General features: G+C 52.0%; 1 protein-coding gene across 1 annotated transcript; it reads left to right on the plus strand.

Moving 5' to 3' along the window:
- The first annotated feature begins 13,047 nt into the window (after positions 1-13,047).
- C9H11orf96 (chromosome 9 C11orf96 homolog) lies at positions 13,048-15,393 on the plus strand. The gene is made up of 2 exons (XM_008960295.6): positions 13,048-13,138; positions 13,707-15,393. Exons 1-2 carry the CDS (start codon positions 13,048-13,050, stop codon positions 14,783-14,785), a joined length of 1,170 nt encoding a protein of 389 aa, XP_008958543.3. The 3' UTR covers positions 14,786-15,393.
- The last annotated feature ends 12,370 nt before the right edge of the window (positions 15,394-27,763 follow it).

Below are 27,763 nucleotides of genomic sequence, written 5' to 3' on the forward strand. Positions count from 1 at the left end.
TTCTTAGCCTGAGTTTCCCCATCTTCTATAAAACAAGAGTTGTTCAATTGAGAGAGACAAAATGTATCCGTCTCAGTACCGGCAGCTATTCTTAAGAAATAGTGTGTGAATGTGAAGGAAAGAGCTTGTGTGGCCTTGATTTTTGTTGTTGTTTTTTGCTTTTGTTTTGAGACAGGGTCTTCCTTTGTTACCCAGGCTGGAATCATTGGCACAATCATGGCTCACTGCAGCCTTAATCTCCTAAGCTCAAATGATCCTCCTACCTCAGCCTCCTAAGTAGGTGGGACTATAGGCACATGCCATCATGCTCAGCTAATTTTTAACATTTATTTATTTATTTATTTTACTTTATTTTGAGATGGAGTTTAACTCTTTCGCCCAGACTGGAGTGAAGTGGCATGATCTTGGCCCACTGTAAACTCTGCCCCTGGGTTCAAGCAATTCTCCTCCCTCAGCCTCTCGAGTAGCTGGGATTACAGGCACCTGCCACCACGCCCGGCTCATTTTTGTATTTTTAGTAGAGATGGGGTTTCGCCATGTTGGCCAGGCTGGTCTAGAACTCCTGACCTCAGGTGATCCACCCACCTTGGCCTCCCAAAGTGCTAGGATTACAGGCATGAGCCACCATGCCCGACCGCTAATTTTTAAATTTTTTGTAGAGATGAGGTCTTGCTACATGGCTCAGGCTGGTTTCAAACTCCTGGCCTCAAGTGATCCTCCCTCCTCAGGCCTCCCAGAGTGCTGGGATTACAGGTGTGAACCACCATACCTGGCCTCTTGTGTGGGCTTTGGGCAGGTCTTACAGCCATGGAGCAACGTCTGTGTAGATGTGTTGAGAGCAAGGACTTGGGGAAAGGGAGGACCCAGCCTGACCAAGAGAGACTGAGGAGGAGGGTGGAAGGGAGGGCAGAGAGGGACCTCAATCTGAGCCATTCTGACTGTTGGTGGGAAGAGGAAACGCAGAGAAAGCAACAGAGAAGGAGCAGCCCTGAGAGGAAGGCACTCCCGAGAGTGTCTGTCCCAGCAGTCAGAGGCAGGGCCGGATTCCCACCTGGCCCCCAGCCCCTGTGAAGCCCTGGATTCTTCCCCTCTAGCCTGGGGTAAGGCCTGGCAAGGTGGTCAGTGTCCAGAAAGACAGTAAGAAACCTGGCCTGTGTCCTGGCATAGAACACTCTGGATCTTTGTCCTGCCTCTGGCTCCTGGGAAAAGCCTCTTCCTGCCCTTGGTCTCAGTTTTCCCATCTGTAAAATGTAGGGGTTGAGCCATGATATGGTTTGAATATTTGTCCCCTCCAGATCTCATGTTGAAATGTGACTCCCAGTGTTGGACCGGGCCCGGTGGGAGGTGTTTGGATCATGGGGGTGGATCCCTCATGAATGGCTTGGTGCCCTCCCCATGGTAATGAGTGAGTTCTTGCTCTGTTATTTCACACTAGAACTGGTTAATTAAAACAGCCAGGTATCGCTCTTGCTCCCTCTGTCACTGTGTGATATACGCCTGATCCCGCTTCACTTTCTACCATGAATAAAAGCTTCCTGAGGCTTCACCAGAGCCAAGCAGATGCTAGTGCTGTGCTTGTACAGCCTGCGGAATTGTATACAGAACCTCTTTTCTGTACACATTACTCAGTCTCAGGTAGTCCTTTATAGCAATGCAAAATGGACTAATACAAACCAACTTAAAAATTGTTTTTAGCTCCTTTGACCACAACCCGTGGTAAAAAAGAAAAAAGTTTTCACACACACACACACGCACACACACTAAAACTAAAGCTTCATGAAACAATACTGTATGTACTGTATGGCATATGTTTACTCTGATGTTTTGTGTTCCATTGTATATTGTTTAAAAATGCTGACCATGGCCCCCAAACTGATTGTACAGCCCGTTGATGAGCCACACTCCGTGGTCTGAAAACACTGACCCAGCTCATCTAGAAGGTTCCTTCCTGCTCTGGCAGGCTGTAGTTCTGTTCCATTTCCTGTGGCCTTACGACCCCATCATCCAAGTCTTTGTGGTTTTCTTCTTTGTACTCTTCTAACAGTGGTTTCCAATCTCAGACTCTGCACTGAAGGCATGGTCATGAACCCAGCTGCTGGAGGTGTACCCCCCACGCCCCTGTCTGAGCAGCATGAGGCCTTCGAAGCCGCCTGCTGGGGCGTCATGAGTGGTGAGGGGCCTTCATGCCTTCTGCCATCATCACGGAGTAGGTTTGGGTGTCATCCACACTCCCCTCCATGCCCCACCGCAAGACTCTACTGCATCAGTCTGTTCCCTGGAAAAATGGTTGGGATTTAGAGTCTGGCTGCCAGTTAGAATTCTAGACCCTTCCCAGGCCTAGCTAGCTCCCTCTTCACCCTCTCCCTCTGCCCACTGAACCCCTCCCTGGGCAGGTCCAGGAGTCACCACTGTGGGAGGTGCTGATGGGTGAAAAGACCTTTGGCAGCAGATTGACCTGGGTTTGCATCCCAGCTCCACTTCTGCCTGGCTGTGTGGCCTTGGGAAAGTTCCCTGACATCTCTGAGCCTCTTTCCTTGAAAAAAGCTTGGAGATAGTCGTACTGCTCTGGGAAGATACATTTAAAGATGAGATGATAGGCACAAAGTGCTTTTTGTTGGTGCCTGGCAAGAGTTAGGTGCTCAGGAAAAATTCATGCCCTTAAATCTCGTTCCCTGCGCGTCCCTTTAAGGGAATGGCTGGAGAAATGGCAGCTGTTGCCATCTTGAATAAAGAAGGGGAAGATGCCTTCCACAGGGGGGCAACATCAGGAAGAGGCTGTCTCAAACAGGGTGCACCAGGAGTAATCCCATCCAGCCCCAAACCTGTCCTAAAAGTGCAGAGCCCGGTGCAGCAGCACCCTGGTGTTCACAGGGCAGCCTGAGGCTGTGTCTGAGGAGGAGCACAGGCAGGCCTTAGGGAGAACGGGCTCTGGGACCCCAAAAGTGGGCCCATAAGGATGATGGTGTGTCCTATCCTGGGGCCAGGCTGAGAACCTTAAATGACAGGGCATCATTGCGACCCTAATTCTTGGAATCCATTAAAAAATTCACCCTCCTGTGTGGCCTCATTTTATCTCAGTATGTTTTCAAAAATGTCTGGTGAGAGCCTCATGACTGCTACCCAGGGAGAAGGATGGGGCACAAATGAGACTTCCACAATCCCAGGGTCATGAGAAGACCTTTTTTTTTTCTTTTTTTTTTTTGAGACAGGGTCTCATTCTGTCACCCAGGCTGGAGTGCAGTGGCACAGTCTCAGCTCACTGCAACCTCCGCCTCCCGGGTTCAAGCAATCCTCCTACCCTAGCCCCCCGAGCAGCTGGGACCACAGATGCGCACCAACATGCCGGGCTAACTTTTTGTATTTTTAGTAGAGACAGGGTTTTGCCATGTTGCCCAGGCAGGTCTCGAACTCCTGATCTGAAACCATCTGCCTTCCTTGGCCTTTCAAAGTGCTGGGGATTACAGGTGTGAGTCACGGCACCCAGCTGAGAAGAACTTTCTAGCAAACATCAGAACCAAAGTATCGGAGCAGGCAGTCCTGAGATGCTGTTTGCGTGCCCTCATGCTGTTACCCCTTACCAAGGCTTCGTGAAAGTCGTCTTTGCAGGTGTCCTCAGCACCCACAGCACTTTTGTTTTGGTGCCCAACCACAGTAGTAAATTGTTGAAAGGTGGATTTGAACCAAGCTGGAGATAGACAAGGGATGTAAGCACCTCCATCACCAGGCCATGCCAGGGAAGCTGCTTCCCAGAACTCGGAAGCGGTTCCTTCCAGGGCTCCTGACTCAATAGCCACCCCCTTTGTCACCTCAGCTCCCGATAGCTGCAGAACCTGGGGCTCTGAGAGCCAAAGTGACTTGCCCTGGGCCACACAGCTCTAATAGCAGAGGCTGGAGGCGCTTTGGAGGGCTGTGCTGTGTAGCTGGGACTTGGTACTACCTGGGAAAACCCCTGACCCTCTTGCCTCTGCGTTTCTGGCTCCAGCTGCCCTCTTCTCTGTTTTTCCAGTAGCCAGAAGACTCTGCTTCCAAGGGAGAGACTTATACTTTAACCTTGGAGCATAAGGTAAGTCCCTCAGGCTTGCTTTATGGAATCATGGTACTGGCTCATGGTTTGGTAGGAGCAGCGAAACTTCTCAGAATGCGAGGCTACAAGCCCAGTCTCTATGCTTACTAGCTGGCGGATGTCCCTGGACCTCAGTGTCCCTGTCCACATATGAGGGAGTAATGTCAGATGGATCTAGTCCAGAGAACCAGCCCTCCCAGGGGGCAGCCAGGCTCAAGGTAAAGTCCAAGATGGGGTCCCATCCTGACTCCGCCCTGCCTTGCCGCTGGCTGTGTGACCTTGGTCTTGTTCCCTCCCCTCTCTGGTCTTCTCTGTCTTCATCTCAAAAGACAGCAAAGATATTCCTGTTTTGCTGAAGTCAGAGGGGTGAAACTACTTTGCAAAGCTTAAGGGCCAAAGATTGTGAGGAATTTCCTTCTCAGCCGTGTAAAGATTCTCAGACCAGTGGTCCCAGAAGAGGAACACTCAGGCCTGCAAGAAAGCATGTGGGAAGGGCTGAGCCACAGACCCTGGGTGGGTGAAGCTGTGCCGGAAAGCAGAACCTTGGCAGGGAAATGAGCTCTCGTTACTCAACATCAGCACCGCAGGTCCACAGGCTGGGCTTGATTCTTGGGAGGTCTCCCTGGGAGGTCTCCCTGGGTTCTGGCTCCCTCAGAGTCCCCAAGAATCTCCCTGCCCCTGACTCCAGCCTGGTGTTCCCTGGGACTCATCCTGGGAGTCAGGGGTGCCAGGGTGCCTCCTCCGGTGGGAACAGCCCTGCCATGGCAGCCGCTGCAGCTGGTATCCCATTGCAGTGTTACAGTGAGGCTCAGATTACACAGTGAGCTCATCCCAGCATGAATGGGGCCACCCGGGCGGGGCACTGGAAACTGATGGACCGATGAGGGGGCTGTCACTGGGGGTCTCCCTGGACCCTCTCCCTCCCTCCCTCTCTCCCTCTCTGTGTGTCTTGGACTCTCTTCTTCCCTGTCTCTCTCTCCCTCTCCTCTCTCTCCCTCGTGCACACTGACACCCCTTCTTGGAGATTGCCTGGGATTGTCATGGCAACCCTCCAGCAAAATTATCAAAACACTTTTATGCTCCCAATCGTACCAGACGAAGTGCTAATTCTGAGTAAGGCTGAAGCAGTTGGTTAAATGCTGAAGTCACAGGCTTTGTGTGGAGGCCCCCCTGGGGGTGGAGTGGGCACCAGTGGGAGGTGAGGGCCGGGACAGGGGGCAGGACCACCCGAAAAAGACTCAGTCTCTCGCCTGCTAGAGATGTTGTGTGTGTTGCTTTCCTGTCCCCACCCCTTATGCCACATTCACATTTGCATTCCACACACACACGCACACACATGCACACACACACGTACAAGCGGTGGCTGGGCCAAACACACCCAAAGTGTAGATGGACCCAAACGGTACCACCTGGAATAATCATCACCTCATTCAGTGCTTGGAACTCTGAGACCCACTCTAGGGAGAGTTCTGGGTGAGGCGGAGGATGGCCAGTTGCCCAGTGCATCTAGCTGGCACCAGGTCTGAGCTAGGGCAACAGCAGCCATGGGAAGGGGCCTGACCTTCCTGCCTACCCCCCAGGGAAAAGCAGAGGAGGACCTGTGAATGTTCTGCCCCAACCTGGTTCTTCCCACCTTGATGTGCATCCCAGGACACACTGCATCCCTGCTCCCCTGTGACTCACGCCCAGGTTACCATAGGCTGCCTTGGAAACAAAGCCCTGCTAATGGCTGAAGAACTGGTGGTTGCTTTTTTAAAATCCCAGCTCTGCCCAAAAGCCAAAGTGTGGGTAGGGACGATGGGGGAGGTGGTGCACAAGCCCCTCCCCTCTCTGCTTCCATCTCCCCACCCCATCTGCTTCCCCAGGACACCCCTCCATGGAAGCCAGCCTTCCCCTGCAGCCCCGGCACAGGCTGCTCTGGCTGAAGGGGAGGCATCTACTCCTGTGAATGGGTCCCCTCATCCTCCAGAGGATTCTAGGATGTTAGAGCAAGAGGAACTCCCGGCGAATCAGAGTCTGGCCTCCTTGCTTCCCAGATGGGGGAACCGTGGCTCAGAGATTGGAAGCAATGGTTCAAGGCCACAGAGTGTGTACACGCACACACACGCGCACACACACGTACAAGCGGTACAAACACACCCAAAGTGTAGATCGACCCAAACAACCAACCTGTAACCAGGCTTCTGGATTCCAGGCCAGTGCTGTTCTCATTGCACCAGAGAGACCACAGGATGGAGTGGTGCAAGCAGTGAGCACCAATTTCAGAGTCAGGCAGGCCTGGCCTTGAATGCTGGCTTCAGTGCTCAGCACTTAGTGTAGCCCTGATCAGCCCCCCAGCCCCCTGAGTCCTCAGCTGTAAAGTGGGGTGATGCTAGGGTCCCTCTGGAAGGACACAGTGAGGACAACTTTAATGAGGTGGTATGTGCACATGCAAAGCACAGTTGGCACAAGGCCAGACACAGAGTGAGTGTTCAACAGATGACTTTTATTTTTATTTTTTATTTTTTTTAGAGATGTGGTCTCACTATGTTACTATGTTGCTCAGGCTGGCCAGAAACTCCCGGGCTCAAGTGATCCTCTAGCCTCAGACTCCTGAGTAACTGGGACTACAGACGTGCGCCACCATGCCCAGCAACAAATGACATTTCTGTGTCCTTCCTCTGTAGCCCCAGAGCTACAGACCTGCTGAGAAGAGGGACTGTCCTACATCCCTTTTAAGGGCCGACCCCTGTCCCGGGGTGGCTGGGTGAGGCCATGTAGCCTGTCCTGGAAAAGCCCACACTGACCCCTCCCACAGCTCTGAGCCCCTGCAAACCCAGCAAGTCCCAGAGGGCAAGAGGAAGCAGGACCCCCGATGCTGGGCAGGTCCCCAGTACCTAATCCCCCCAGGCCTGCCCACCCTTTGCATCTTGGCTGTCAGGCCTTTGGAGGAAAGAAAAATGTTGAAAGAGGTGTTGATATCCGCCAAGGCCCCCGAGGGCCACCTTTGGGCATCAGCAGTAACAACACCCCAACCTGGTTCACTTCTGCTGTGTGGAACTCCACCCTTGGAGATATGATTAGAGTGCAGCATTGCTCGGGCTGGCTTCCTCTTTTAAATTGTGAGTCAGGCAGGAAGGTATAAGCCACCAAAACCCCCAAATGCCCTCTGAAGCAGGAATTTCTTGGAACCTTTCCCTGATATCTTCTCAACCAAGTTGGGGGCTGGGTAGGTTTGAGGATGAGATCATAAAAGCAAAAGGAACTTTTATTTTATGCTTACAACATGCCGGGTACTGGGCTAGGCACTTTCCTACACACTGGCACCCAGGGGCATTGCTTCTACACACTGGCAGCCAGGGGCATTGCTTCTACACACTGGCACCCGGGGCATTGCTTCTACACACTGGCACCCGGGGCATTGCTTCTACACACTGGCACCCGGGGCATTGCTTCTACACACTGGCACCCGGGGCATTGCTTCTGCACACTGGCACCCGGGGCATTGCTCCTGCACACTGGCACCCGGGGCATTGCTTCTGCACACTGGCACCCGGGGCATTGCTTCTGCACACTGGCACCTGGGGCATTGCTTCTGCACACTGGCACCCGGGGCATTGCTTGTGCACACTGGCACCCGGGGCATTGCTTGTGCACACTGGCACCCGGGGCATTGCTTGTGCACACTGGCACCCGGGGCATTGCTTCTGCACACTGGCACCCGGGGCATTGCTTCTGCACACTGGCACCCGGGGCATTGCTTCTGCACACTGGCACCCGGGGCATTGCTTGTGCACACTGGCACCCGGGGCATTGCTTGTGCACACTGGCACCCGGGGCATTGCTTCTGCACACTGGCACCCGGGGCATTGCTTCTGCACACTGGCACCCGGGGCATTGCTTCTGCACACTGGCACCCGGGGCATTGCTTCTGCACACTGGCACCCGGGGCATTGCTTCTGCACACTGGCACCCGGGGCATTGCTTCTGCACACTGGCACCCGGGGCATTGCTTCTGCGCACTGGCACCCGGGGCATTGCTTCTGCACACTGGCACCCAGGGACATTGCTTCTGCTTTCCAGGTGCGGAAGGCCCACCAAGGTCACATAATGAGTCCATGGCGGCGCTTAGGTTAGAATCTAGGTCTGTGTTCTCCTTACCTGATGGTGGCCTTTGGCTGGCTCCTTGGGCAGGGAAGGGCAGAGAAGGCATAAAAAGGCAATGGCGGGGAGGGGTGGTCCTGGCCCTAGGGACATCCTGAGGTGGGGGAGTCATGGCTGGGGAGGGTGGGTGGTAAGCCCCGGGGATCTAGGCAGTATGGGAGCTCGGTCCTCCATGGGAGGTTCAATTTCCCCACCCTCCCCTCCTGCCCTCTTCTAAGAGGCCCCCAGTGAGCAGGGCCCAAGACCCAGGAGGGGATGATCTTATTGCTACTTTGGGACCTCTGCTATGAAGCATGCACCCTCTTTCTTATTTTCACTGCCCTGGGCCAGGATGGGGAACCTCCCATCCAGGGGAGTGGAGGGAGTTGACTTAGGGTACCCTAGTCCCCAGCCTCAGAATTTGGGGTCCAGAGGAGCTGTGTGTGTTGGAGACAGTGTAGCACCTTGGCTGGCCTGTCAGGAGCCGTGGAAGCAGGGCACATGTGGTAGCAGTCCATGCCACAGGGACCTCTGTGTGCCAGCTCTGTGCTGGGTGCTGGAAAGGCAGTGGCCAACAATGACCACCTAGTGGGGAAGGTGGACAGTACAGTGTCAACAGACAAGAAGACCCTTTAGATAATGACAAACATGCCATGAAAGAAAGGGGGACAGAGAGACTGAGGGGCAGCCGTCAGTAGGGTGGCTAGGCGAGGCTTCTTCAAGGAGGTAACATCTGAGCTGAGAACTCTGCAGGGCAGACAGTCAAGTGGCTTGTCCAAGCTCACACAGTAAGTTCTGGGGAAGCCAGACTAGCACACGTCTCTAGACTCCCTTCGAGTGGTCTCCCTGCTCCTAGAAACATCCTTCTCTTGGATTCTGACATGTCTTCCTGTTTTCCTCCTACCCTGTTGAACACTGCTTCTCTGAGTCCTTGGCTGACTCATCCTCTTTCCAGTGCTGTACTGTTCCAGCCCTCCTCTGGAATGTGGGCCTCCACCCAGCCCCCTCCAAAACTGCCACCTCCACCCCTCACCTCTCCCCTAGCTTCAGTGGCCTGCTTGACATCTCCACCTGGATGTCGAAGGGTCTCTTAGAACAATGCCAAGTCCATATAATAGAGACCCCAAGTTAGAGTAGTTTAAAAAGATTCAGTTGATTGTTCACTCCTGTAATCATTACAGGCGAAGTGCTTCAGGTTGGTGGATAGCTCAGCTCCACGTGGTCATTTAGGGACTCGGACTAATGATGGTGCTGCTATCTTTAACGTGAGAGTTCCAGAATCTCTCTGGTTATTGCTCTTCCGGCCAGTGTGAAGGGAAAAACACAGAAGTCTAGGGCAGGAATTTCTTCTTAATTGAGTGAGGCAGAAGTTGAGCATACTTCTCACATTCCACAGATGAGAGTTTAGACACATGGCCTCCTAGCTGCAAGGAGAGTTGGGTCATGCCACAGCTGGGTGGATAGCTAGCCATCTCTGTCACAGTCTGTCCTCGAGAACAGTGAGGACTTGCCTGCCCTGGCAGCGGAGGAGGTTCTCTGGGGGTGACCCCTTATTCTGCGTCTCCCTGACCTTGGCTTTGCCCTTCAACATTGCTTGCCTGTCATTCTCCACAACCACCAACAGGGTGTTGAGAGTCTACCCTCCTTGGATGCTGACTCGGGCTTGAGCAATCATGGGCTTTTGCAGTCCAGCCTTGCAATTTTGTTGGTGATAACAATTCCTTCAGAAACATAGTAGGCTTCATCTTTAGTCAGTTCCTTGAGCCGTGACCACATCCAAAGTTCCTTTCTTGACAGAGTTATGAAGCCTATCTTCCATACCCTTCTGTTTCCCATTCATTTAAAATGAAAGTGGCTGGGTGCAGTGACTCACGCCTGTAATCCCAGCACTTTGGGAGGCTGAGGCAGGTGGATCACCTGAGGTCAGGAGTTTGAGACCAGCCTGGCCAACAGGGTGAAACCCTGTCTCTACAAAAATACAAAAATTAGCAGGGTGTGGTGGTGCACGCCTGTAATCCCAGCTACTCGGGAGGCTGAGGTGGAAGAATTGCTTAAACCCGGGAGGCAGAGGTTGCAGTGAACCGAGATTGCACCACTACACACCAGCCTGGAAAACAGAGCAAGACTCCATCTCAAAGTAAATAAATAAATAATAAATAAAATGAAGGTTATCCTAAGGACATCCTAAATAACAGACTTAGATGTAATACCCTTAATATAATACTTTGCCACAGGGGCGATTTCTTTGTTTGGTTTAAAGTTTGGCCTAAGAGACAGGCTTTGAGAGAGGCTCTGAGCCACAATAGTCTGACTTCCTGCTCTTTGGACAAAACCAGTTGGCTTTTTCAATGCTGAGGACACCAGTTTTCTGAATTCTCTGTATTTCTGTGTATCTCGTCTTGCAAACTGGCCAATCTCTTTCTTGTAATATTTTGCTAAAAGCAACATCAAGCAGCCAACACATGCAAATGGCTTCAGCTCTTTCCAACCATTTTTCTAGAATTATAGGCTCAATAGGCATGTGGGCTGTCTTCCAAATGATCACAGGTGACATTTGCAATAAATGTTTTGTCCCAGCATAACAAGGTTCACCAGCTTCTCATCCTCTAATATCTGTTTCCATCTTGCTCACCACCTATTGGCTAAGCCAATGCCACATATTTGAGGGGTTTTATACATGGCAGTTTCCCACTCCTGGTATAAATTTCTATAAGGAGCTAGAAAGTACAGTGGTTTTAAGGTTATAGAAATTGCTTTTTCTCTCATGTAATACAGTTCTGATGTGAGCATTTCAGGCCTCATTCAGGTGGATGGTGGGTTTTAATAAGCAGCCAGCAGACTCCACAATGGCCCCCCTTCCCCACCCTTCTCTTCTCCAACACATTTGCCTGTGTGTCAATGGCACCACCATCACACACTTGCTCAAGCAAATACACAGAAGTCAACTTATTTTTTATTTTTTGAGACAGGGTTTCACTCTGTCACCCAGGCTGGAAGGCAGTGTTAAAATCTTGGTTCACTGCCACCTCTGCCTCCCAGGTTCAAACGATTCTCATGCTTCAGCCTGGGTAGCTGGGATTACAGGCACCTGCCACCACACCTGGCTAATTTTTGTATTTTTAGCAGAGACTGGGTTTCACCATGTTGCCCAGGCTAGTCTTGAACTCCTGACCTCAAGTGATCCATCCGTCTTGGCCTCCCAAAGTGCTGGGATTACAGGCATGAGCCACCGCGCCTGGACAGAGGTCAACCTTGATCCCTCCCTGACCCACAGCTCCCATCTAATCTATCAGCAAGTTCTCTCAATTCTGTCTTCAGGGAAATCCCAAATGTGACCATTTCCTACATCTCCATTGCCTCTACCCTAATCCAAGCCTTCAGTGTTGTGAGGCCACATAATATTCTTCCAAGAGAGCTTCCTGCTTCTTTCCCAGCTCCTCTCCACACAACAGCCAGAGTGAGTATTATTATTATTGTTATTATTATTATTACTGTATAGAGACTGGGTCTCACTATGTTACCCAGGCTGGTCTCCAACTCCTGAGCTCAAGTGATCCTCTCACCTTGGCTTCCCAAAGTGTTGGGATTACGGGTGTGAGCCACCGTGCCTGGCCTCCAGAATGAGTTTTGAAAAACATAAATTGGAGCATGCATTAAGATGCCTTACTGTTGCCCTTAGAATGAAATTATATCTTTTTTTTTTTTTTGAGACGGAGTCTTGCTCCATTGCCCAGGCTGGTGTGCAGTGGTGTGATCTCGGCTCACTGCAAGCTCCACCTCCCGGGTTCACGCCATTCTCCTGCCTCAGCCTCTCGAGTAGCTGGGACTACAGGCACCCGCCGCCACGCCTAGCTAATTTTTTTTTTTTTAATTTTTAGTAGAGACGGGGTTTCACCGTGTTAGCCAGGATGGTCTCGATATCCTGACCTTGTGATCCGTCCGCCTAAGCCTCCCAAAGTGCTGGGATTACAGGCGTGAGCTACCGCACCCGGCTGAAATTCTATCTTTGTAACCTGCCACTAAGGCCTCAAGTGACTGTCCCCCCTTCCCATCCCCCTCTCTCACTCTGCTTTAGCCAACAAGCCTCCTTGCTGTTTGTTCCTCGAATACACCAAGTGTATTCTTGCCTTAGCGTCTTTGCACTAAGACTCCCTCTGCCCAGACACTCTCTTCCCACCTTGTCACATGGCTGGTTCCATCTTTGTCCATCGCAGGGCAAACCGCTGCAGTGTAGTGGCTCAGGAGCCACGCTGCTGGGGTTTGAATCTCAGCTCTTGCTACTTCCTGCTGTGGGACCTTGGGGCAAGTTTTCTTAGCTTCTCTGTGCCTTGACTTTTCTACCTGTAAATGGCGATAAGAAATGTATGGTATTTGTTACCCAGGGTGGTTGGGAGGATTAAATAAAATAGTGAACACATTGAGTTCACGCATCAAAAGTGCACAGAGCATGGCCATACTAAGCACTTAGCATGTTATTATTGCCCTTCTGGTGGCAGCTTAAATATCCAGGCTCTGAGCAGCCTTTCCTGGTCCCGTGCTCTAAGCATCTCACCACCTGCATCCCTAGCTCATCGCTCTACTTTATTTCACCACAAAACATGTTCTTGTTCGTGTGTGTATCATCTGTCTCTCCCCACAACACCCCACTCCCATTAGAATGTAACTTCCATGAGGGCCAGGACTGTACCTTTCTTGTTGGCTTCCATGCCTTTCCTGAGCAGGAAAGTAACTTCTCAGTAAATCTGTGTTGAGTGGACACGGAAAGGACGGAGGCCAAATCCCACTGACCCCCTCCTTTTTGGGTGGCCCTGTGAGCCCTGCTGGGTGCCTGTCAGTGCCCCACATCTCAAGCCCACTTGGCCATGGCCAGGCTCACAGTTTCCTCTTGGGAGTCCCAGGACATAGGGCAGGGACTGCCCTGTGGACCTGCTCTTAGAGACCTTGGGAACACTGGTGAGATTTAGCTCAGGGTACTCACCCTCGGCAGGGGGCTGTCAGAGCATGGACTCTGGAGTCAGCCCATCTGTTTCCATCAGATACTAGCGGACCAGTTACTTATCCCCTCTGTGCCTGGTTTTCCCATATGTAAAAATGAGAGAATACCAATTACCTCATAGGGCTGCTGCTGTGAAGATTAAACAGGATAATATATGTAAAACAGAGCTCATGGTTGGCTTGGAGTAAAGCTCTCCAGATGGTAGCTATTATTGTTGTTGTTGTTGTTAGTGCCATATCCAAGTGTCACTCTTCAGAGCATGAATGGGGGTGCCCGAGGGACTTGGGTGGGGGAGTGAGGAGACAAACATAAAAAAGACATCTAGGGAAGGGAAGAACCGGAATGGAATAATCGAGATGTGTTTGCATTCGTGCGTGTGTGTGTGTGTGTGTGTGTGTGTGTGTGCACGCGCGCGCGCCTGCGGAGGGGGGTGGCAAGGATCCAGAGGGGGAGCCCGCCCCTTCCTCCGAGCTCAGCTCTGGGGAGCCGGGCCCTCAGGCTCGCCAGGCTGCAAAGAGAGCTGAGAGCTGCCTCGCGCCCCGCGCAGAACCGGCGGTGGAATAACCAGCGCCTCAAGTGTGTGCATCTGGGACCAGGGGGCGGGGGAGGGGGACCTGCGGCCTCGCGGCCAACCCGGTTGGTGCAGACTTGGGGATCCCAGAAGGGACAGTGCCCGCCCAGTCGCAGCGATTGAGGGTCCCTGCCCGGGCGCAGCTCGGGCCAGCCGCGTGCTCCGGGGCCGCGGCTTCTCCCGGAACCCCCGCGGGCGGGGCCTGCCTTCCGGAGCCGGTTGGCTGGGGGCGGGCGGCGCCGGGGAAGGGGCCGTTACTTTCCCAGAGTGGCGGGGCGACGTCAGGCGGAAGGGCGCGGGGCGCGCACGCTTTAAATGGCATTCGCTGTCATCCGAGCTCAGAGCCGTGTGGGCAGCCGCGGGCTATATAAGCCGCGAGCCTGGCCACCGCGGGGCAGACGGCGACAGCAGCGGCGGCGAGCGCCTCGGAGCGCGGCGGAACAGCGCCCCCCGAGCCCCGTGCCCCCCGACGGGTCCTCCCGCCCGCCCGCCCTCCCGAGGAGCGCCGGCCCGGGCCCGCGAGGGCCGCCGCCACCCCGCAGCAGATTTGGATCCCCCGCCCGGCGAGCCCCCGGCTGCTGCCTCCCGGGGGGCCCCGGCGCAGCGGCCGCCCCCGGAGAGCCCCGGCGCCCCGCCGCCCGGCCCCGCAGACGCCGGAGGCGCCATGGCCGCCAAGCCCGGCGAGCTGATGGGCATCTGCTCCAGTTACCAGGCGGTGATGCCGCACTTCGTGTGCCTGGCCGACGAGTTCCCGCAGCCCGTGCGGCCCGCCAAGCTGTCCAAGGGCCGGGGCCGGCTGCGGCGGCCGCGCCAGTCTCGCTTCAAGACGCAGCCGGTGACCTTCGACGAGATCCAGGAGGTGGAGGAGGAGGGGGTGTCCCCCATGGAGGAGGAGAAGGCCAAGAAGTCGTTCCTGCAGAGCCTGGAGTGCCTGCGCCGCAGCACGCAGAGCCTGTCGCTGCAGCGGGAGCAGCTCAGCAGCTGCAAACTGAGGAACAGCCTGGACTCCAGCGACTCCGACTCGGCCCTGTAAGGGGCGCCGCCCGCGGGGGGGACGCGCGCGTCCGCGGTCCGCGCGGGGACCGGCGTGTGAACCCCGAGAGTGCCCGCGCCCTGCTCCCGGGGGACCCGCAAGGACCCGGGACCGCCGCTCCTCGCGCGCTCGGACTCCCGCCCCGCTGCGAACCGGTCGGTGCGCCCCTCGCCGCGCTCGCCCTGGCCCGGGAGCGCCGGGAGCGGGGCCGCTTTCCTCGTCCTTGTAAATGTTTATTTTTTAACTCTTCCCAGTGCGAACTCTGCTGTGAGTGTGTGCGGGGAGGCGCGCCCGCGCTGAGTCGGCGGCGGGTCGCCCCTCCATGCCCTTGTCCGATGGTTTGCAACTCCGATTTTGCACACCGCTCCACCGTGCCCCCCAGCGCACACCCGTTCACACTCACGCCAACACTCTCGCTGAACACTTTTATAATTGTTAGGCGTGGCCGTTGGGACTTTGGGCGCAGCGCAGCTGCTACTGCGTCTGGAGGATTGATATTTATTTTTGCATTGCGATGGCTGAAGGCATTTATTTAACGATCTTTTTACCTGGATATGTCTGTGAGGCTCCTGAAAGGAGACAAATAAAGTCAATATATTTGCACAGTGCATTTTTCCAGGCTCTTGACTTTTTGCACCTTCGGGGTCCAGGCTCCCAAGACTCGGGGAGGTGGGGGAGGAGGTGGCAGGGGGATGCCGGACCAGGGAGCCGGGAGTGGAGCTACCTCCACAAGCTTCGGTCACCGGAACGAGGTTGCGCCACCGGTGCGCGGGTCGGTTGCCTGCCTCCCCAAGTGGATCCACCCCCGGTCCAGTGTGCTCCTGCGTCCCTGGTCTATTCCCCATCGCCGGCATCCGGGCTGAAGTGAAGCCGCAGGCGGGGCGGAGGCAGAGCTGAGGATGGAGCGCTGTCTCCTCCGTACAGTTGACTTCCCAGAGCTGGGGTCAGGGTCCTCGCCCCGCACCCGCCACAGGAGACGCATCTCCCTCTGCGCTGATTCCTGGCGGCGGGTGGGGAGATGTCGGAGCCAGCAATGCGAGATGTTTGGGCGTTGGGACCCGAGAGTGGGCTGGAGGCCAGCCTGGGTTGGTCGAGAGTGTGGGTACGCGCTCGCTGTCGCGGGCAGGTGACTCCCTGACCGCAGTTGACTCAGCGCAGTGCCCGGCGCTCCTGCGCTGCGGGGGAAACCGCGGCCGCTATGTCTCCAGCCGTTCTCTGCGCCCCGCAGGGTTCCTCCAGGAGGGTGGGGCATGTCTTTGGTTAGAGCCTGAAGGGCACCTGGGTACCATCGAGTCCTTCCCTTCTCCCCGCCCCTGCCTTTGTTTACATATGAGAAAACAAGCCTAGGGTAACAGGGAGAGGAGCGCCCCCAGTTCTCCGCACTCCCGGTCCGGGACTCTTGCACCACAGGAGTTTGTCTTTCCAGTGCTCTTCAGCCACTTCCCGAATCCCTGTCTGCTTCCTAAATCCTCTGGTTTAGCAGTGTGGCAGGGCCACCTGGCTGCAGATGGCCACCAAGGTAACAAACTACATTTGGTTGAGCCGGGCAGGTCCCCACACTGGGGCCCTCTCCCAGACCCTCCCTCCAGGATTACTCCAGGGCTGACCCACCCTGACAGGTTTAGGGCTCCTGCTCCGGTTGCGGCGTCTCTGTGCTCGGGCGCCCTCTGGTGGTGGGGCTGGTGCGTGGGGGTCAGGAATCTCTGGGAGATACCCAGTCTCTCAGCTGCAGCGCAGAGCTCCGGAGAAGACAGCAGAGGAAATGAAACAAAGAAACAAAAATGGAACTACAGGGCCGGAGAGGGTGTTCTTCCCTCGGCTCAGAGAGAGCACAGGCTATGGCCTTGGTGGCTGTGGTATTTGGCCCGTGTCCCAGTCCCTGAGAACACACTGGCCCAACAACGGGTTCCACTGTGGTGGGGTATCATGGCAGGAGACTCTTAACCTGCAAAGGCCTCAGAGATGTGAGGCCACTGTGGGTCGATGCTTTATTCCAGCCAGGGCAGCTGCCACCACTGGACTAGTTTGAGCTCCACGGAGTGGGAGGAACTTCCTCTGAACCCAGCCTCATTCTCTTCTCTCTCCAAAGAAACTCCCTGAGGACAGAGGGGCGGACCCCACATCCTGTGCCCCTCTCTCTGTCTTACCTCTTCGGCAGCAGCTCCTCTTTCTACTCTTCAGGAGCTAGATGTCCCAAGTGTCTGGAAGACCTTCCAGTGGGCTTCTAGACCCTTCAGGCCTGAGATCCTCCCCTCTGCATAGCCTTCTCTCGCGGAAGAACCTCCTTCTCAGCCGGGCAGTGGTTCACGCCTGTAATCCCAGTACTTTGGGAGGCCGAGGTGGGCAGATCGCTTGAGCCCAGGAGTTTGAGACCAGCCTGGGCAACATGGTGAAATCCTATCTCTACAAAAAAAAAAAAAAAAAAAAAATTAGCCGGACGTGGTGGTACACACCTGTGTTCCCAGCTATTCAGGAGGCTGAGGGGAGAGGATCACCTGAGCCCAGGGAGGTGGAGGCTGCAGTGAGCAGTAATTGCGGCACTGCACTCCAGTGTGGGTGACAGAGTGAGACCCTGTCTCAAAAAAAAAGAAACAACAAACAAACAAAAAGAACCTCTTGCTGCCTTCAGCCCCTACCTGAAGGGTCTCCTTGGGTTACCCCAGCCAACAACAGAGGTTATTGCGGGGACCATATTCCCTGCTCAGCTGTGGGCAGGCCCAGCACTGAGTAGGTGCTTCTGAAATGTTTGGTTTGAAATGAATAAAGAGGTGCTGAGGAAAATCCATTCCTATCTTGCCTACTTCTGTTTTGTTGTAGTTGTTTGTTTGTTTTGAGATGGAGTCTCACTCTGTCACCCAGGCTGGAGTGCAGAGACATGATCTCAGCTCACTGCAACCTCTGCCTCCCAGGTTCAAGCGATTCTCCTGCCTCAGCCTCCCGAGTAGCTGAGATCACAGGCATGCCTGTGAGTAGTAGTCACCATGCCCGGCTAACTTTTGTATTTTCAGTAGAGATACGTTTCACCATGTTGGCCAGGCTGGTCTCGAACTCCTGACCTCAAGTGACCTGCCCTCCACGGCTTCCCAAAGTGCTGGGATTACAGGCGTGAGCCACCATGCCTGGCCCTGGTTCGTTTTTTAAGTTATTCTTGTAATTTTTTATTGCCCTAGAAATATTTGTTTATTATAATACAAAACAAGTCAGTCATATTCCCACCACCCAGAGATAAATAAGTTAACATTTTGGAGGTGATGCCTATATATGCATGTTTATTTTCTTTTACCAAATGAGTTTGTATTCTACATGCTATTTTTCAACCTGCTTTTTAAATTAATTGGATTTGCATTTAGTATCAGTATGCATCGATCCACATCATAGCTTTTCATAAATTCTATTGAATAGATACTCCATATTTAATTAAGTGAATGCCCCACTATTTAGTATAAAAGTGATGTCTTATTTGTCCCAGTTTCTTAGTTTTCCCACAAACGGGTAGTTCTAAGGGTTGATGTGGAGAGAAGCCTGATAGAAGCCGTGTCCCAGAGAGGCAGAGGGTGGGAGTTTGGGATGCTGCAGTATTAGAGGGATCAGGCTGGTCCTGGAAAGCCATGGCCCGTGGGCTACATGGGGGTTGCTCTCTGGTTCTGAACATCTCTGCCCTGCACAGAGGAAGGAGGGCAGACTGGAGGGTAGGGAGCTTGTGTTAGTCCGTTCTGTGTTGCTATAAGGGAATATCTGAGGCTAGGTAATTTGTAAAGGAAAGAGAATTATTTGGCTCACAGTTCTGCAGGCTATACAAGCATGGCACCAACATCTTCTTCTGGTGAGGCCTTGAGAAGCTTCCACTCATGGTGGAAGGTGGAGGGGGAGCAGGCATGTCACATGGCCAGAGAGGGAGCAAGAGGGAGGCCAGAGTCTTTTAAGCAAGCAGCTCTCCCGTGAACCAACAGAGGGAGAACTCACACATTGCCGTGGGGAGGGCACTAGCCATTCATGACGGATCCACCCTTATGACCCAAACGCTTCTGACCAGGCCCTGCCTCCAACACTGGGGGTCACATTTCAACATGAGATTTGGAGGGGACAAACATCCAAATCATATCAGAGCTCCTACCAGGCCCCTATGCAACGGCGGGGGCTCAGCTCCTCCCTGTGCTCACAGGCATTCCAAGGTGGCATGCAGCTCCAAGGAGAGGCGGGCTGGGGCCGGCTGGGCTGGGCCAGATATTAGAAGAGGAGGGAAGAGTGGGCAAGACATACAATGAAGGAGCAAGAGAGAGCAAGAGTCAGAAAGAGGTGGAGAGGAAGGAGGTCCCTCAGGGAGACAGGAAAACTCAGTGACGGAGAGAAGGCAATGGAAAGAGAAAGAGATGCAGGGGAATAGGATCAGGAGCCAGAGGATGTTGGATGTTGAGAGACAAGAAGGATAAAGTCCCCCCTGGGAGATGGAGAGACACTGAGACAGGGAAAGAGAGAGAGAGAGAGAGAGAGAGACCCACAGGGGTAGGAAGGAGGGAAGGGGAATAGGAAGAAGTGTTCCTGCATAATGGGGCTCAGAGGAGAGAGAAGACAGGAGCCCGGGCATCTGAAAGAGCTGTGGAGCAGGCATGAGCTGGGTGGGTGGATGACTGCCCAGCTGGCTGGATTTATAGGCCTGTCCAAGGAGTCGCCTGTGTCCTTCCCCTCCCTGCCTGGGCTTCAGCCTGCAGTCCTAGCCTGGGTGATGAGTTTTCAAACAGGCTGGAGCCCAGACCAGGCAGAGGTAATAGGTGGCCATCCCAGCTCTGGCCAACAGCCAGCTAAACATTTCTCTCTGGCCCTGGGGGAGATGTTTAGCAGAGAGTTCCTTTTGCTGATTTAAAAGCCATCTTGGCTTTTGCAGCCCACTGTGTGGCAGGGCTCTAGAGGGAAGGGCTGCCCATGATCCCAGGGAATTGAGGTCAGCTATGGACTTCAGCTCTCCCTTCTTAAGCACATTTGGGGTAGGCCTTAGGCCCTTTGGCCTCTGGAAAAATAGCAGAGGGGATAAAGGCCACCATTCAGTGAGCACCTCCGATCGACACTCTACGTTCATCCTGATAAAGTTTCTCAGGCATTTTACAGGTGAGAAAACTGAGGCTCGGAGGGGTTAATTTTCTTGACCAATGCTACACAGATAGTCAGGGGTGAGCTGGGTTGCAACCCTTTATTTATTTATTTATTTGAGACAGAATCTCCCTCTGTCACCCAGGCTGGAGCGCAGTGGAGCAATCTTGGCTCACTGCAACCTCTGCTTCCCAGGCTCAAGTGATCCTCCCACTTCAGCTTCCTGAGTAGTCAGCACTAGAGGCATGCACCACCACACTTGACTATTTTTTAAATTTTTTGTTGAGATGGGGGTCTCCCTATATGGCACAGGCTGGTCTTGAACTCCTGGGCTCAAGCAACCCTCCCACCTCAGCCTCCCAAAGTGATGAGATTACAGGTGTGAGTTACTTCTCACTGTAACCCTCTGTGGCACAGCCATGAGACTGGGCTTGGCAGCTCTCCTGCTACAGGGAGTGTAACTGACCAGCAGGTGCTCTGGATTTGAATCTATTGCCTTCTTTGACTGAGGCTGAACCCCCCTAGGGGCTGCTCCCTGCAAACATATGCATAGCTGGAATACTGAGGCAGAACTGTGCTTGGGAGATATGAGATTTCTTTGTTGTGGTCTTTGGTTCAGAGATTCCCTAATGGCTCTGCTGAAGCTGTTTGAGCCTGCAGCATGATTGATGGACAACCACTCTCAGGGCCAGATTTGCATAGTGGCCTGCAGGCCCTCCCGGTCTTCCCAGCTCCTTCTGTGTGACTGCACACAGGCATGACTCCTTTTCAGATCCTCGCACATTTCATCCCATCATGGTGTCTGCTTCCTGGAGAGCCTGGGCTGGCACCCCCCTCCAACTCCCAGCAGCTTCCTGGTGCTTCCATGCCTTCTTGGCACAGGGGAGGGTGGTGGGCACCATTTTGGGAAGAACTGCAGGGAGATAGCAAATTTTACCAAACAGATCTGTGTTATAACGGTCTGCTGGGCCTGCGTCTCTGCATGGGGAATAAGCACAGAGTGGCCTCTGTGTACCTATAGGGTATGAAAGGAAAAGAAATCTTGGGACCCCAAAGTCACTAAGCCAAAGGGAAAGCCAAGCTGGGAACTATGTCAGGCAAACCTGCCTTCTATTTTATTTCTAAATCAGATAGCTACAAAGATTAAAAAGTTACTTACTGGCCGGGCATGGTGGCTCACGCCTGTAATCCCAGGACTTTGGGAGGCTGAGGCGGGTGGATCACTTGAGGTCAGGAGTTCGAGACCAGCCTGGCCAACATGGTGAAACCCCGTCTCTACTAATAATACAAAAATTAGCTGGGCATGGTGGCACACGCCTGTAATCCCAGCTACTTGGGAGGCTGAGACAGGAGAGTCGCTTGAACCCCGAAGGTGGAGGTTGCAGTGAGCCAAGATCACATCACTGCACTCCAGCCTGGGTGACAAAGCAAGACTCCATCTCAAAACAAACAAACAAACAACAACAACAACAACAACAACAAAACATACTTACCTCCCTCACAATTTGCCCTCAAGGAAGGGCCTCAAGATCTTTACCCTAAAACAATTCTGTTGAATTTCACCCTGGCAATGTGAGCTGATAGTTTACATTGAAAGTCATTCCTCTGCTCAACTGAGACAAATGCATATCTGATTGTTTCCTCTGCCTTATTGTTTATGTAAAAATGCAGATTCACTGAGCCAGACTACATTGTGTATTCAGTGAAAGGCTGATCAAGGACTCAAAAGAATGCAACATTTGTCTCTTATCTACCTATGACCCGGAAGCCCCCACCTTCGAGTTGTTCCACATTTCTGGATGGAACCAATGTACATCTTACACATATTGATTGATGTCTCATATCTCCCTAAAATGTATAAAACCAACCTGTGCCCTGACCACCTTGGCCACATGTTGTCAGAACCTCCTAAGGCTGTGTCACGGGCATGTCCTTAACCTTGGCAAAGGAAACTTTCTAAATTGATTGAGACTTGTCTCAGAGATATTTTGGGTTCACAAGGGCAAGTGGGTGAGGGACTCCCACATAGACTCTCATCCTTTCAGTCTGTCTATGCCAAAGGCATATTGACTCATAAAGGCCATCTGGCCATTCAGCTCCCAGTCCCGTGGTAGAGTGCTAATTTTTCACCAACATTGATTTTTCCCTTCCTCCAGGGCATGCAGCCAATGTATACATCCCAGATTCTCTTGTGTGGTCTTAAGATAGTGGGTGTACCAGTCCCTCCCTACTGGTATTCTCTTTCTCCTTCCCACAAGGGGGCACAGGGATGTGCCTACAACCCAGCGGGATGATCAAGCCCACAAGCCCAATGGCCTAGGGGATGCCAGAGAAACAAGATGGAAGGATCCCAGATCCCTGAATGACCTTGTGGAGCCGAGCAGCCTGTGAGTCAGGAATGATCACCTTGGACTATCACAGCTGAGGGTGCACACTTCTGTATTCTCTGAGCCACTGAATCCTGTTGGATGTCTTTAGCAGCCTTTCCCTACCACAAATAAGCAGAAATTAGTGCAATCCTGGTAGTGTGGTGCTGTCTTGACAAAAACTCTAAAACATAAGGCATTGACTTAGTGATTTTCCTGCATGCAGGAAGGGTACACATATTGTAGTTTGGAAAGTTGAAGACCCTTGTTATCCCTGGGAAAAGCATCTGGTAAAAACCATTTTTATGACATTGTGGAAAAGCAATCCTGAGTCAACCAAGCCCATAGCACTAAGAAGTGGTTGGAAAGAGCTAGAATATTAATATGCATTGGCTGCTCTTTGTGGCTTTTAGCAAATTATTCCAAGAAAGTCAGGAGAGATAGAAAGTCATAGAGAGAACCTAGAAACCTGGGGCCTTACAGAAGCAAAAGCCACCTGCCTTTATAATCCAAAGAGTGGGAGTTCTGTTGTTGCTTAGCCTTTCTCCAAGGCCACCCAAGGAGCCCAGTGAAAGCTCCAGCCCTGGAGCCAGGCTAGATGAATGGTGTTATCTTCCCACTCCAATCTATTGTTTTAGAATAGCCCCAAGGTAGCTGGGAATTAAAATGGGCCAGCTGGGCCAGAGCAGGAAACAAAGTAATAAAGCAGGCTCCAGACCTCTGGGGAGAAGACATCTTTGGATGTGGTTATTGGCACCTGGAACTGTCCGGAAGCACAAAGACCAGAAGCCTTTTAAGTATTTGAGAGAATTTGATTGCCAAGAAAACCAGGAATAGCAGTGAATGATTATGATGGTTTGACCCCCCAAAGCAACCCCCAAAGAGGCCAGATCTTTTTTAAAAAATGCGTAATATGTAGTATGTAATGTAGAAGCTGTAACAGGGGTTGCTCTTAAATTACATTGTAGGGCTGGATGCAGTAGCTCCTGCTTGTAATCCCACCCTGGGAGGCCGAGTCAGGTGGATCACTTGAGGTCAGGAGTTCGAGACCAGCCTGGCCAACATGGTGAAGCCCTGTCTCTACTAAAAAATACAAACATTAGCCAGGCATGTTGGCGCATGCCTGTAATCCCAGCTACTCGGGAGACTGAGGCAGGAGAATCACTTGAATCCTGGAGGTAGGGGTTATAGTGAGCTGAGATCGTGCCTCTGCACTCCAGCCTGGGCAACAGAGTAACAGTCAGCTTCAGAAAAAAAAAAAAAAAAAACAAGTACATTGTAGATTGTACATATTTATCTTATATAGGTATCTTTTTTTTTTTTTCTTTCCAACTTTTATTTTAGGTTGGGGATATATGTGCAGGTTTCTTACATGAGTAAATTGCGTGTCTCAGGGGTTTGGTGTACAGATTATTTAGTCACTCAGATAATCAGCATAGTACTGATGGATAGTTTTTTTCATCCTTACTCTCCTCCTACCCTCCACCCTCAAGTAGGTTCCTGTGTCTGTCGTTCCTTTCTTTGTGTTCATGTGTACTCAATGTTTAGTTCTCGCTTATAAGTGAGAACGTGCAGTATTTGGTTTTCTGTTCCCGTGTCAACTTAAGGGAGGAGACCACCCCTCATATTGTCTTATTCCCAATTTCTGCCTCCAAAGAAAGAAGTAAAAACTAAAAGGCAGAAATGAAATCCACAGGCAGGCAGCCCGGGGCTGCACCCTGGGTCTGGTTAAATATCGTCGCCTGACCTAACCAGTTGTGTTATCTATGGATTCCAGACATTGTATGGAAAAGCACTGTGAAACTCCCTGTCCTGTTCTGTTCCATTCTGATTACTGGTGCATGCAGCCCCCAGTCACATACCGCCTGCTTGCTCAATTGATCATGACCCTCTCACGCGGACCCCCTTAGAGTTGTAAGCCCTTAAAAGGGGCAGGAATTATTCACTCAGCTCACTTTTTGGAGACATGAGTCTTGCTGAAGCTCCCGGCCAAATAAAGCCCTTCCTTCTTTAACTCGGTGTCTGAGGGGTTTTCTTTGCGGCCTGTCCTGCTACAAGCTCACTTAGGATAAGAGGCCAGAGCTTTTAATAGTCACTTTGCTGCAGATGTGGCCACACAGGATGATGGGAAAAGGAGGATCTCCCAGAACCGGGTTGGCCATATTTGCCAACTGAGGAACCTCCTCTGCCAGAGCGAGGTCCTCATCGTTGCTGCCAGGAGGATCTGCCTGTTGCTATGCACAGTGACTGCTGAGTGTTTCCATTGTTTACTTTTCCAGATGGACATTTTTATTGTGGTTTTCCTATCCCTGTCTGTCAGAGGCATTTGAACCAGAGCGACTCCATCTTGAACAGAGGCTGGGTAAAATAAGGCTGAGACCTACTGGGCTGCATTCCCAGGAGATCAGGCATTCTTTGTTATAGGATGAGAGGAGGCTGGCACAAGTGCAGGTCACACAGACCTTGCTGATAAAAGGATGAGGTATGCCAGGTGTGGTGGCTCACACCTGTAATCCCAGCACTTTGGGATGCCAAGGTGGACGGATCATGAGGTCAGGAGTTTGAGACCAGCCTGACCAAAGAGACCAGCATGGTGAAACCCCATCTCTACTAAAAATACAAAAATTGGCCAGGCGTGTGGTGGGTGCCTGTAATCCCAGCTACTTGGGAGGCTGAGCCAGGAGGATTGCTTGAACCCAGGAGGCGGAGGTTGCAGTGAGCCAAGATCACACCATTGCACTCCAGCCTGAGTGACAGAGCGAGACTCTGACTCAAAAAAAAAAAAAAAAAGGATGAGGTAAAAAGCTGGCCAAAACCTACCAAAACCAAGATGGTGATGAAAGTGACCTCTGGGTGTCCTCACTGTACATTATATGCTAATTATAATGCATTAGCATGCTAAAAGTCACTCCCCTCAGCGCCACAACAGTTTACAAATGCCATGGCCATGTCAGGAAGTTCACCTATATGGTGTAAAAGAGGAGAAGCCCTGAACTCTGAGAATTGCCCACTCCTTTCCCAGAAAATTGATGACTAATTCACCCCTTGTTTAGCATATAATCGAAAAATAACCATACAAACCATAGGTCGCTCTGCCTATGGTGTAGCCGTTCCTTATTCCTTTACTTTCTTAATAAACTTGCTTTCACTTTACACTATGGACTCGCCCCAAATTCTTTCTTGTGAGAGATCCAAGCACCCTCTCTTGGGGTCTGGATTGGGACCCCTTTCCGGTAACCTGTCCACAGCTGTATTGGGATGTGCAAGGTGACTGGGGAAGGGGTGGTGGGAACAGGTGACTTGTCGTGCAGTTTCTATGTCACGGGACCATGAGGAGCCACATGTGGCTCTGGAGAGGACTTTCACTCTCTGATATCCTGTGCTTTGACCTGGAATTGTAAGTAGATGGGATTGGGGGTTGACTTCCTTGGACATGAGCAAATGTGTTTTGTTATGGGATGAAGTATCACACCGAAGCGGCCTCATTGTTTGGAGTGATACCTGAGGTTTGTTGTCTCACGCTGAGGAAATCAAGGACACAGACACACAAGGAGTGAGGTTGAGAGCGGAGGTTGAATAGGCAAAAGAAAGAGAAGAGCTTTCTCCTGCAGAGAGAGGGGTCCCAAGCGGGTTTTCTGGTCTGCAGCAAAATGGGGGCGGGGTTACAGATGAGCTTGAGGAGGCGGTGTCTGATTTATATAAGGCACAAAAGATTGGTCAGATCAGGTGTGCCATTTGCATAGAGCCAGAAAATCTGGCCTCCCTTACCCTAATCTTTTATTATGCAGATGGGTTCTCTACCTGGCTGGTGCCATGTTGCCTGTTTCTTTTCTTTCTTTTTTTTTTTTTTGAGATGGAATTTTGCTCTTGTTGCCCAGGCTGGAGTGCAATGGTGCTATCTCGGCTCACTGCAACCTCCGCCTTTCAGGTTCAAGTGATTCTCCTGCCTCAGCCTCCTGAGTAGCTAGGATTACAGGCATGCGCCACCACACCCGGCTAATTTTGTATTTTTTAGTAGAGACGGGGTTTCTCCACGTTGGTCAGGCTGGTCTCGAACTCTCCATCTCAAGTGATCCACCCGCCTCAGCCTCCCAAAGTGCTGGAATTACAGGCGTGAGCCACCGTGCCCGGCCCTGTATCTTTACTGTACATGTGGTGACAAAGAAAAGGAAAGAGGGAGCCTCCAGCTGCCGGCATTCACCTGTGCAAGCTTCCAGCTTGCTTATCTGCAGCTTGATTTTTCAGATTGCTCTTTGTTAGGAAAGAAATGATTTTGGGGGCTGCTTTTGTTAAAAGGGAAATTCTGCTGAGGACTCTGTTGCTCTTACTATCTGCCTAAATAATTTCTTTCTGTCTCCTGTATCAACATAAATAGCTGGTAGCAAGTCAGGTGACTGCAGTGAAGACTGCTAATGGTCCACAAAAGTCAATTTTCTGCACCTCCCTTGGCACAAAGCTAGACTAAACCCCTCAGCCTCCTTCCTTTGCAACCAGCGTGGTCATGGACTGTCTTATTCCATTTCTGCTCCTATAACTAAATACCCTAGACTAGTAATTTATAAAGAGCAGAAATTTATTTCTTACCATTCTGGAGTCTGGGAAGTCTAAAGTCAAAGTGGCTGCAGGATTGGTGTGACAACTGTTACCACCCAGTGGGGTCTTCCTGACCACTGCACAGACGAGACCAATTCAGAGATCACAGCCTGATAAAGAGTTTAATTGATATGAGGCTGGCCACACCACGTGGAAGATGGAGTTATTACTCAAACCAGTCTCCCTGAAAATCTGGAAGCTAGGGTTTTCTAAGGATAGTTGGGTGGGCCACGGAGTCTACTTCTGGTTGGGGCCACAGGACTGGTGGGTGGGGTTCAGTGGGTCTGGGTGAAGGTGAGTCGGGTGGAGCTACTGGTCATCAGAAATGCAAAAACTTGAAAAGACATCTCAAAAGGCCAATCTTAGGTTTTACAATAGTGACATTATCTGCAGGAGTAATTGGGGGAGTTGCAAATCTTGTTACCTCTGGAATAATGGCTGACAATTTTTTATGTCTACACCTTAGCACAATTCAAGCTCCTCTTCCTCCTAGCCTGGTGGGCTTTCATTAGCCTTAGTCATTCCTGAGCTGAGGCCAAGCTAACTCCCAAAATTAGCTTGGCCTCGGCTCAGGAATGACTAAGGGCAGTCTGGAGGTTAAAGGTGTTAAAAGAAAAACTTCAGCTGAATTAAATTTAAAGGAGTTTAATTGAGCAATGAATGATTCATGAATTGATTGGGCAGCCTCCAGAATCACAGAAGATTCAGAGACTCCTGTGCAGCCACATGATGAAAGAAGATTTATAGAAAAAAAAAAAGGAAATGAGGTACAGAAATCGGAAGTGAGGTACAGAAACAACTGGACTCTTTACAGCTCAGCGTTTGCCTTATTTGAACACAGTTCGAACAGTTGGCTACAAACAGTTGGCTACGTTTGGCCAAAACTCAGTGATTTGCACAGGTGTGGGCTACGGTTGGTTTACACCTCCACTTG

This window comes from Pan paniscus, chromosome 9 (genome assembly GCF_029289425.2).
Source record: "Pan paniscus chromosome 9, NHGRI_mPanPan1-v2.0_pri, whole genome shotgun sequence".
Lineage (NCBI taxonomy): Eukaryota > Metazoa > Chordata > Mammalia > Primates > Hominidae > Pan > Pan paniscus.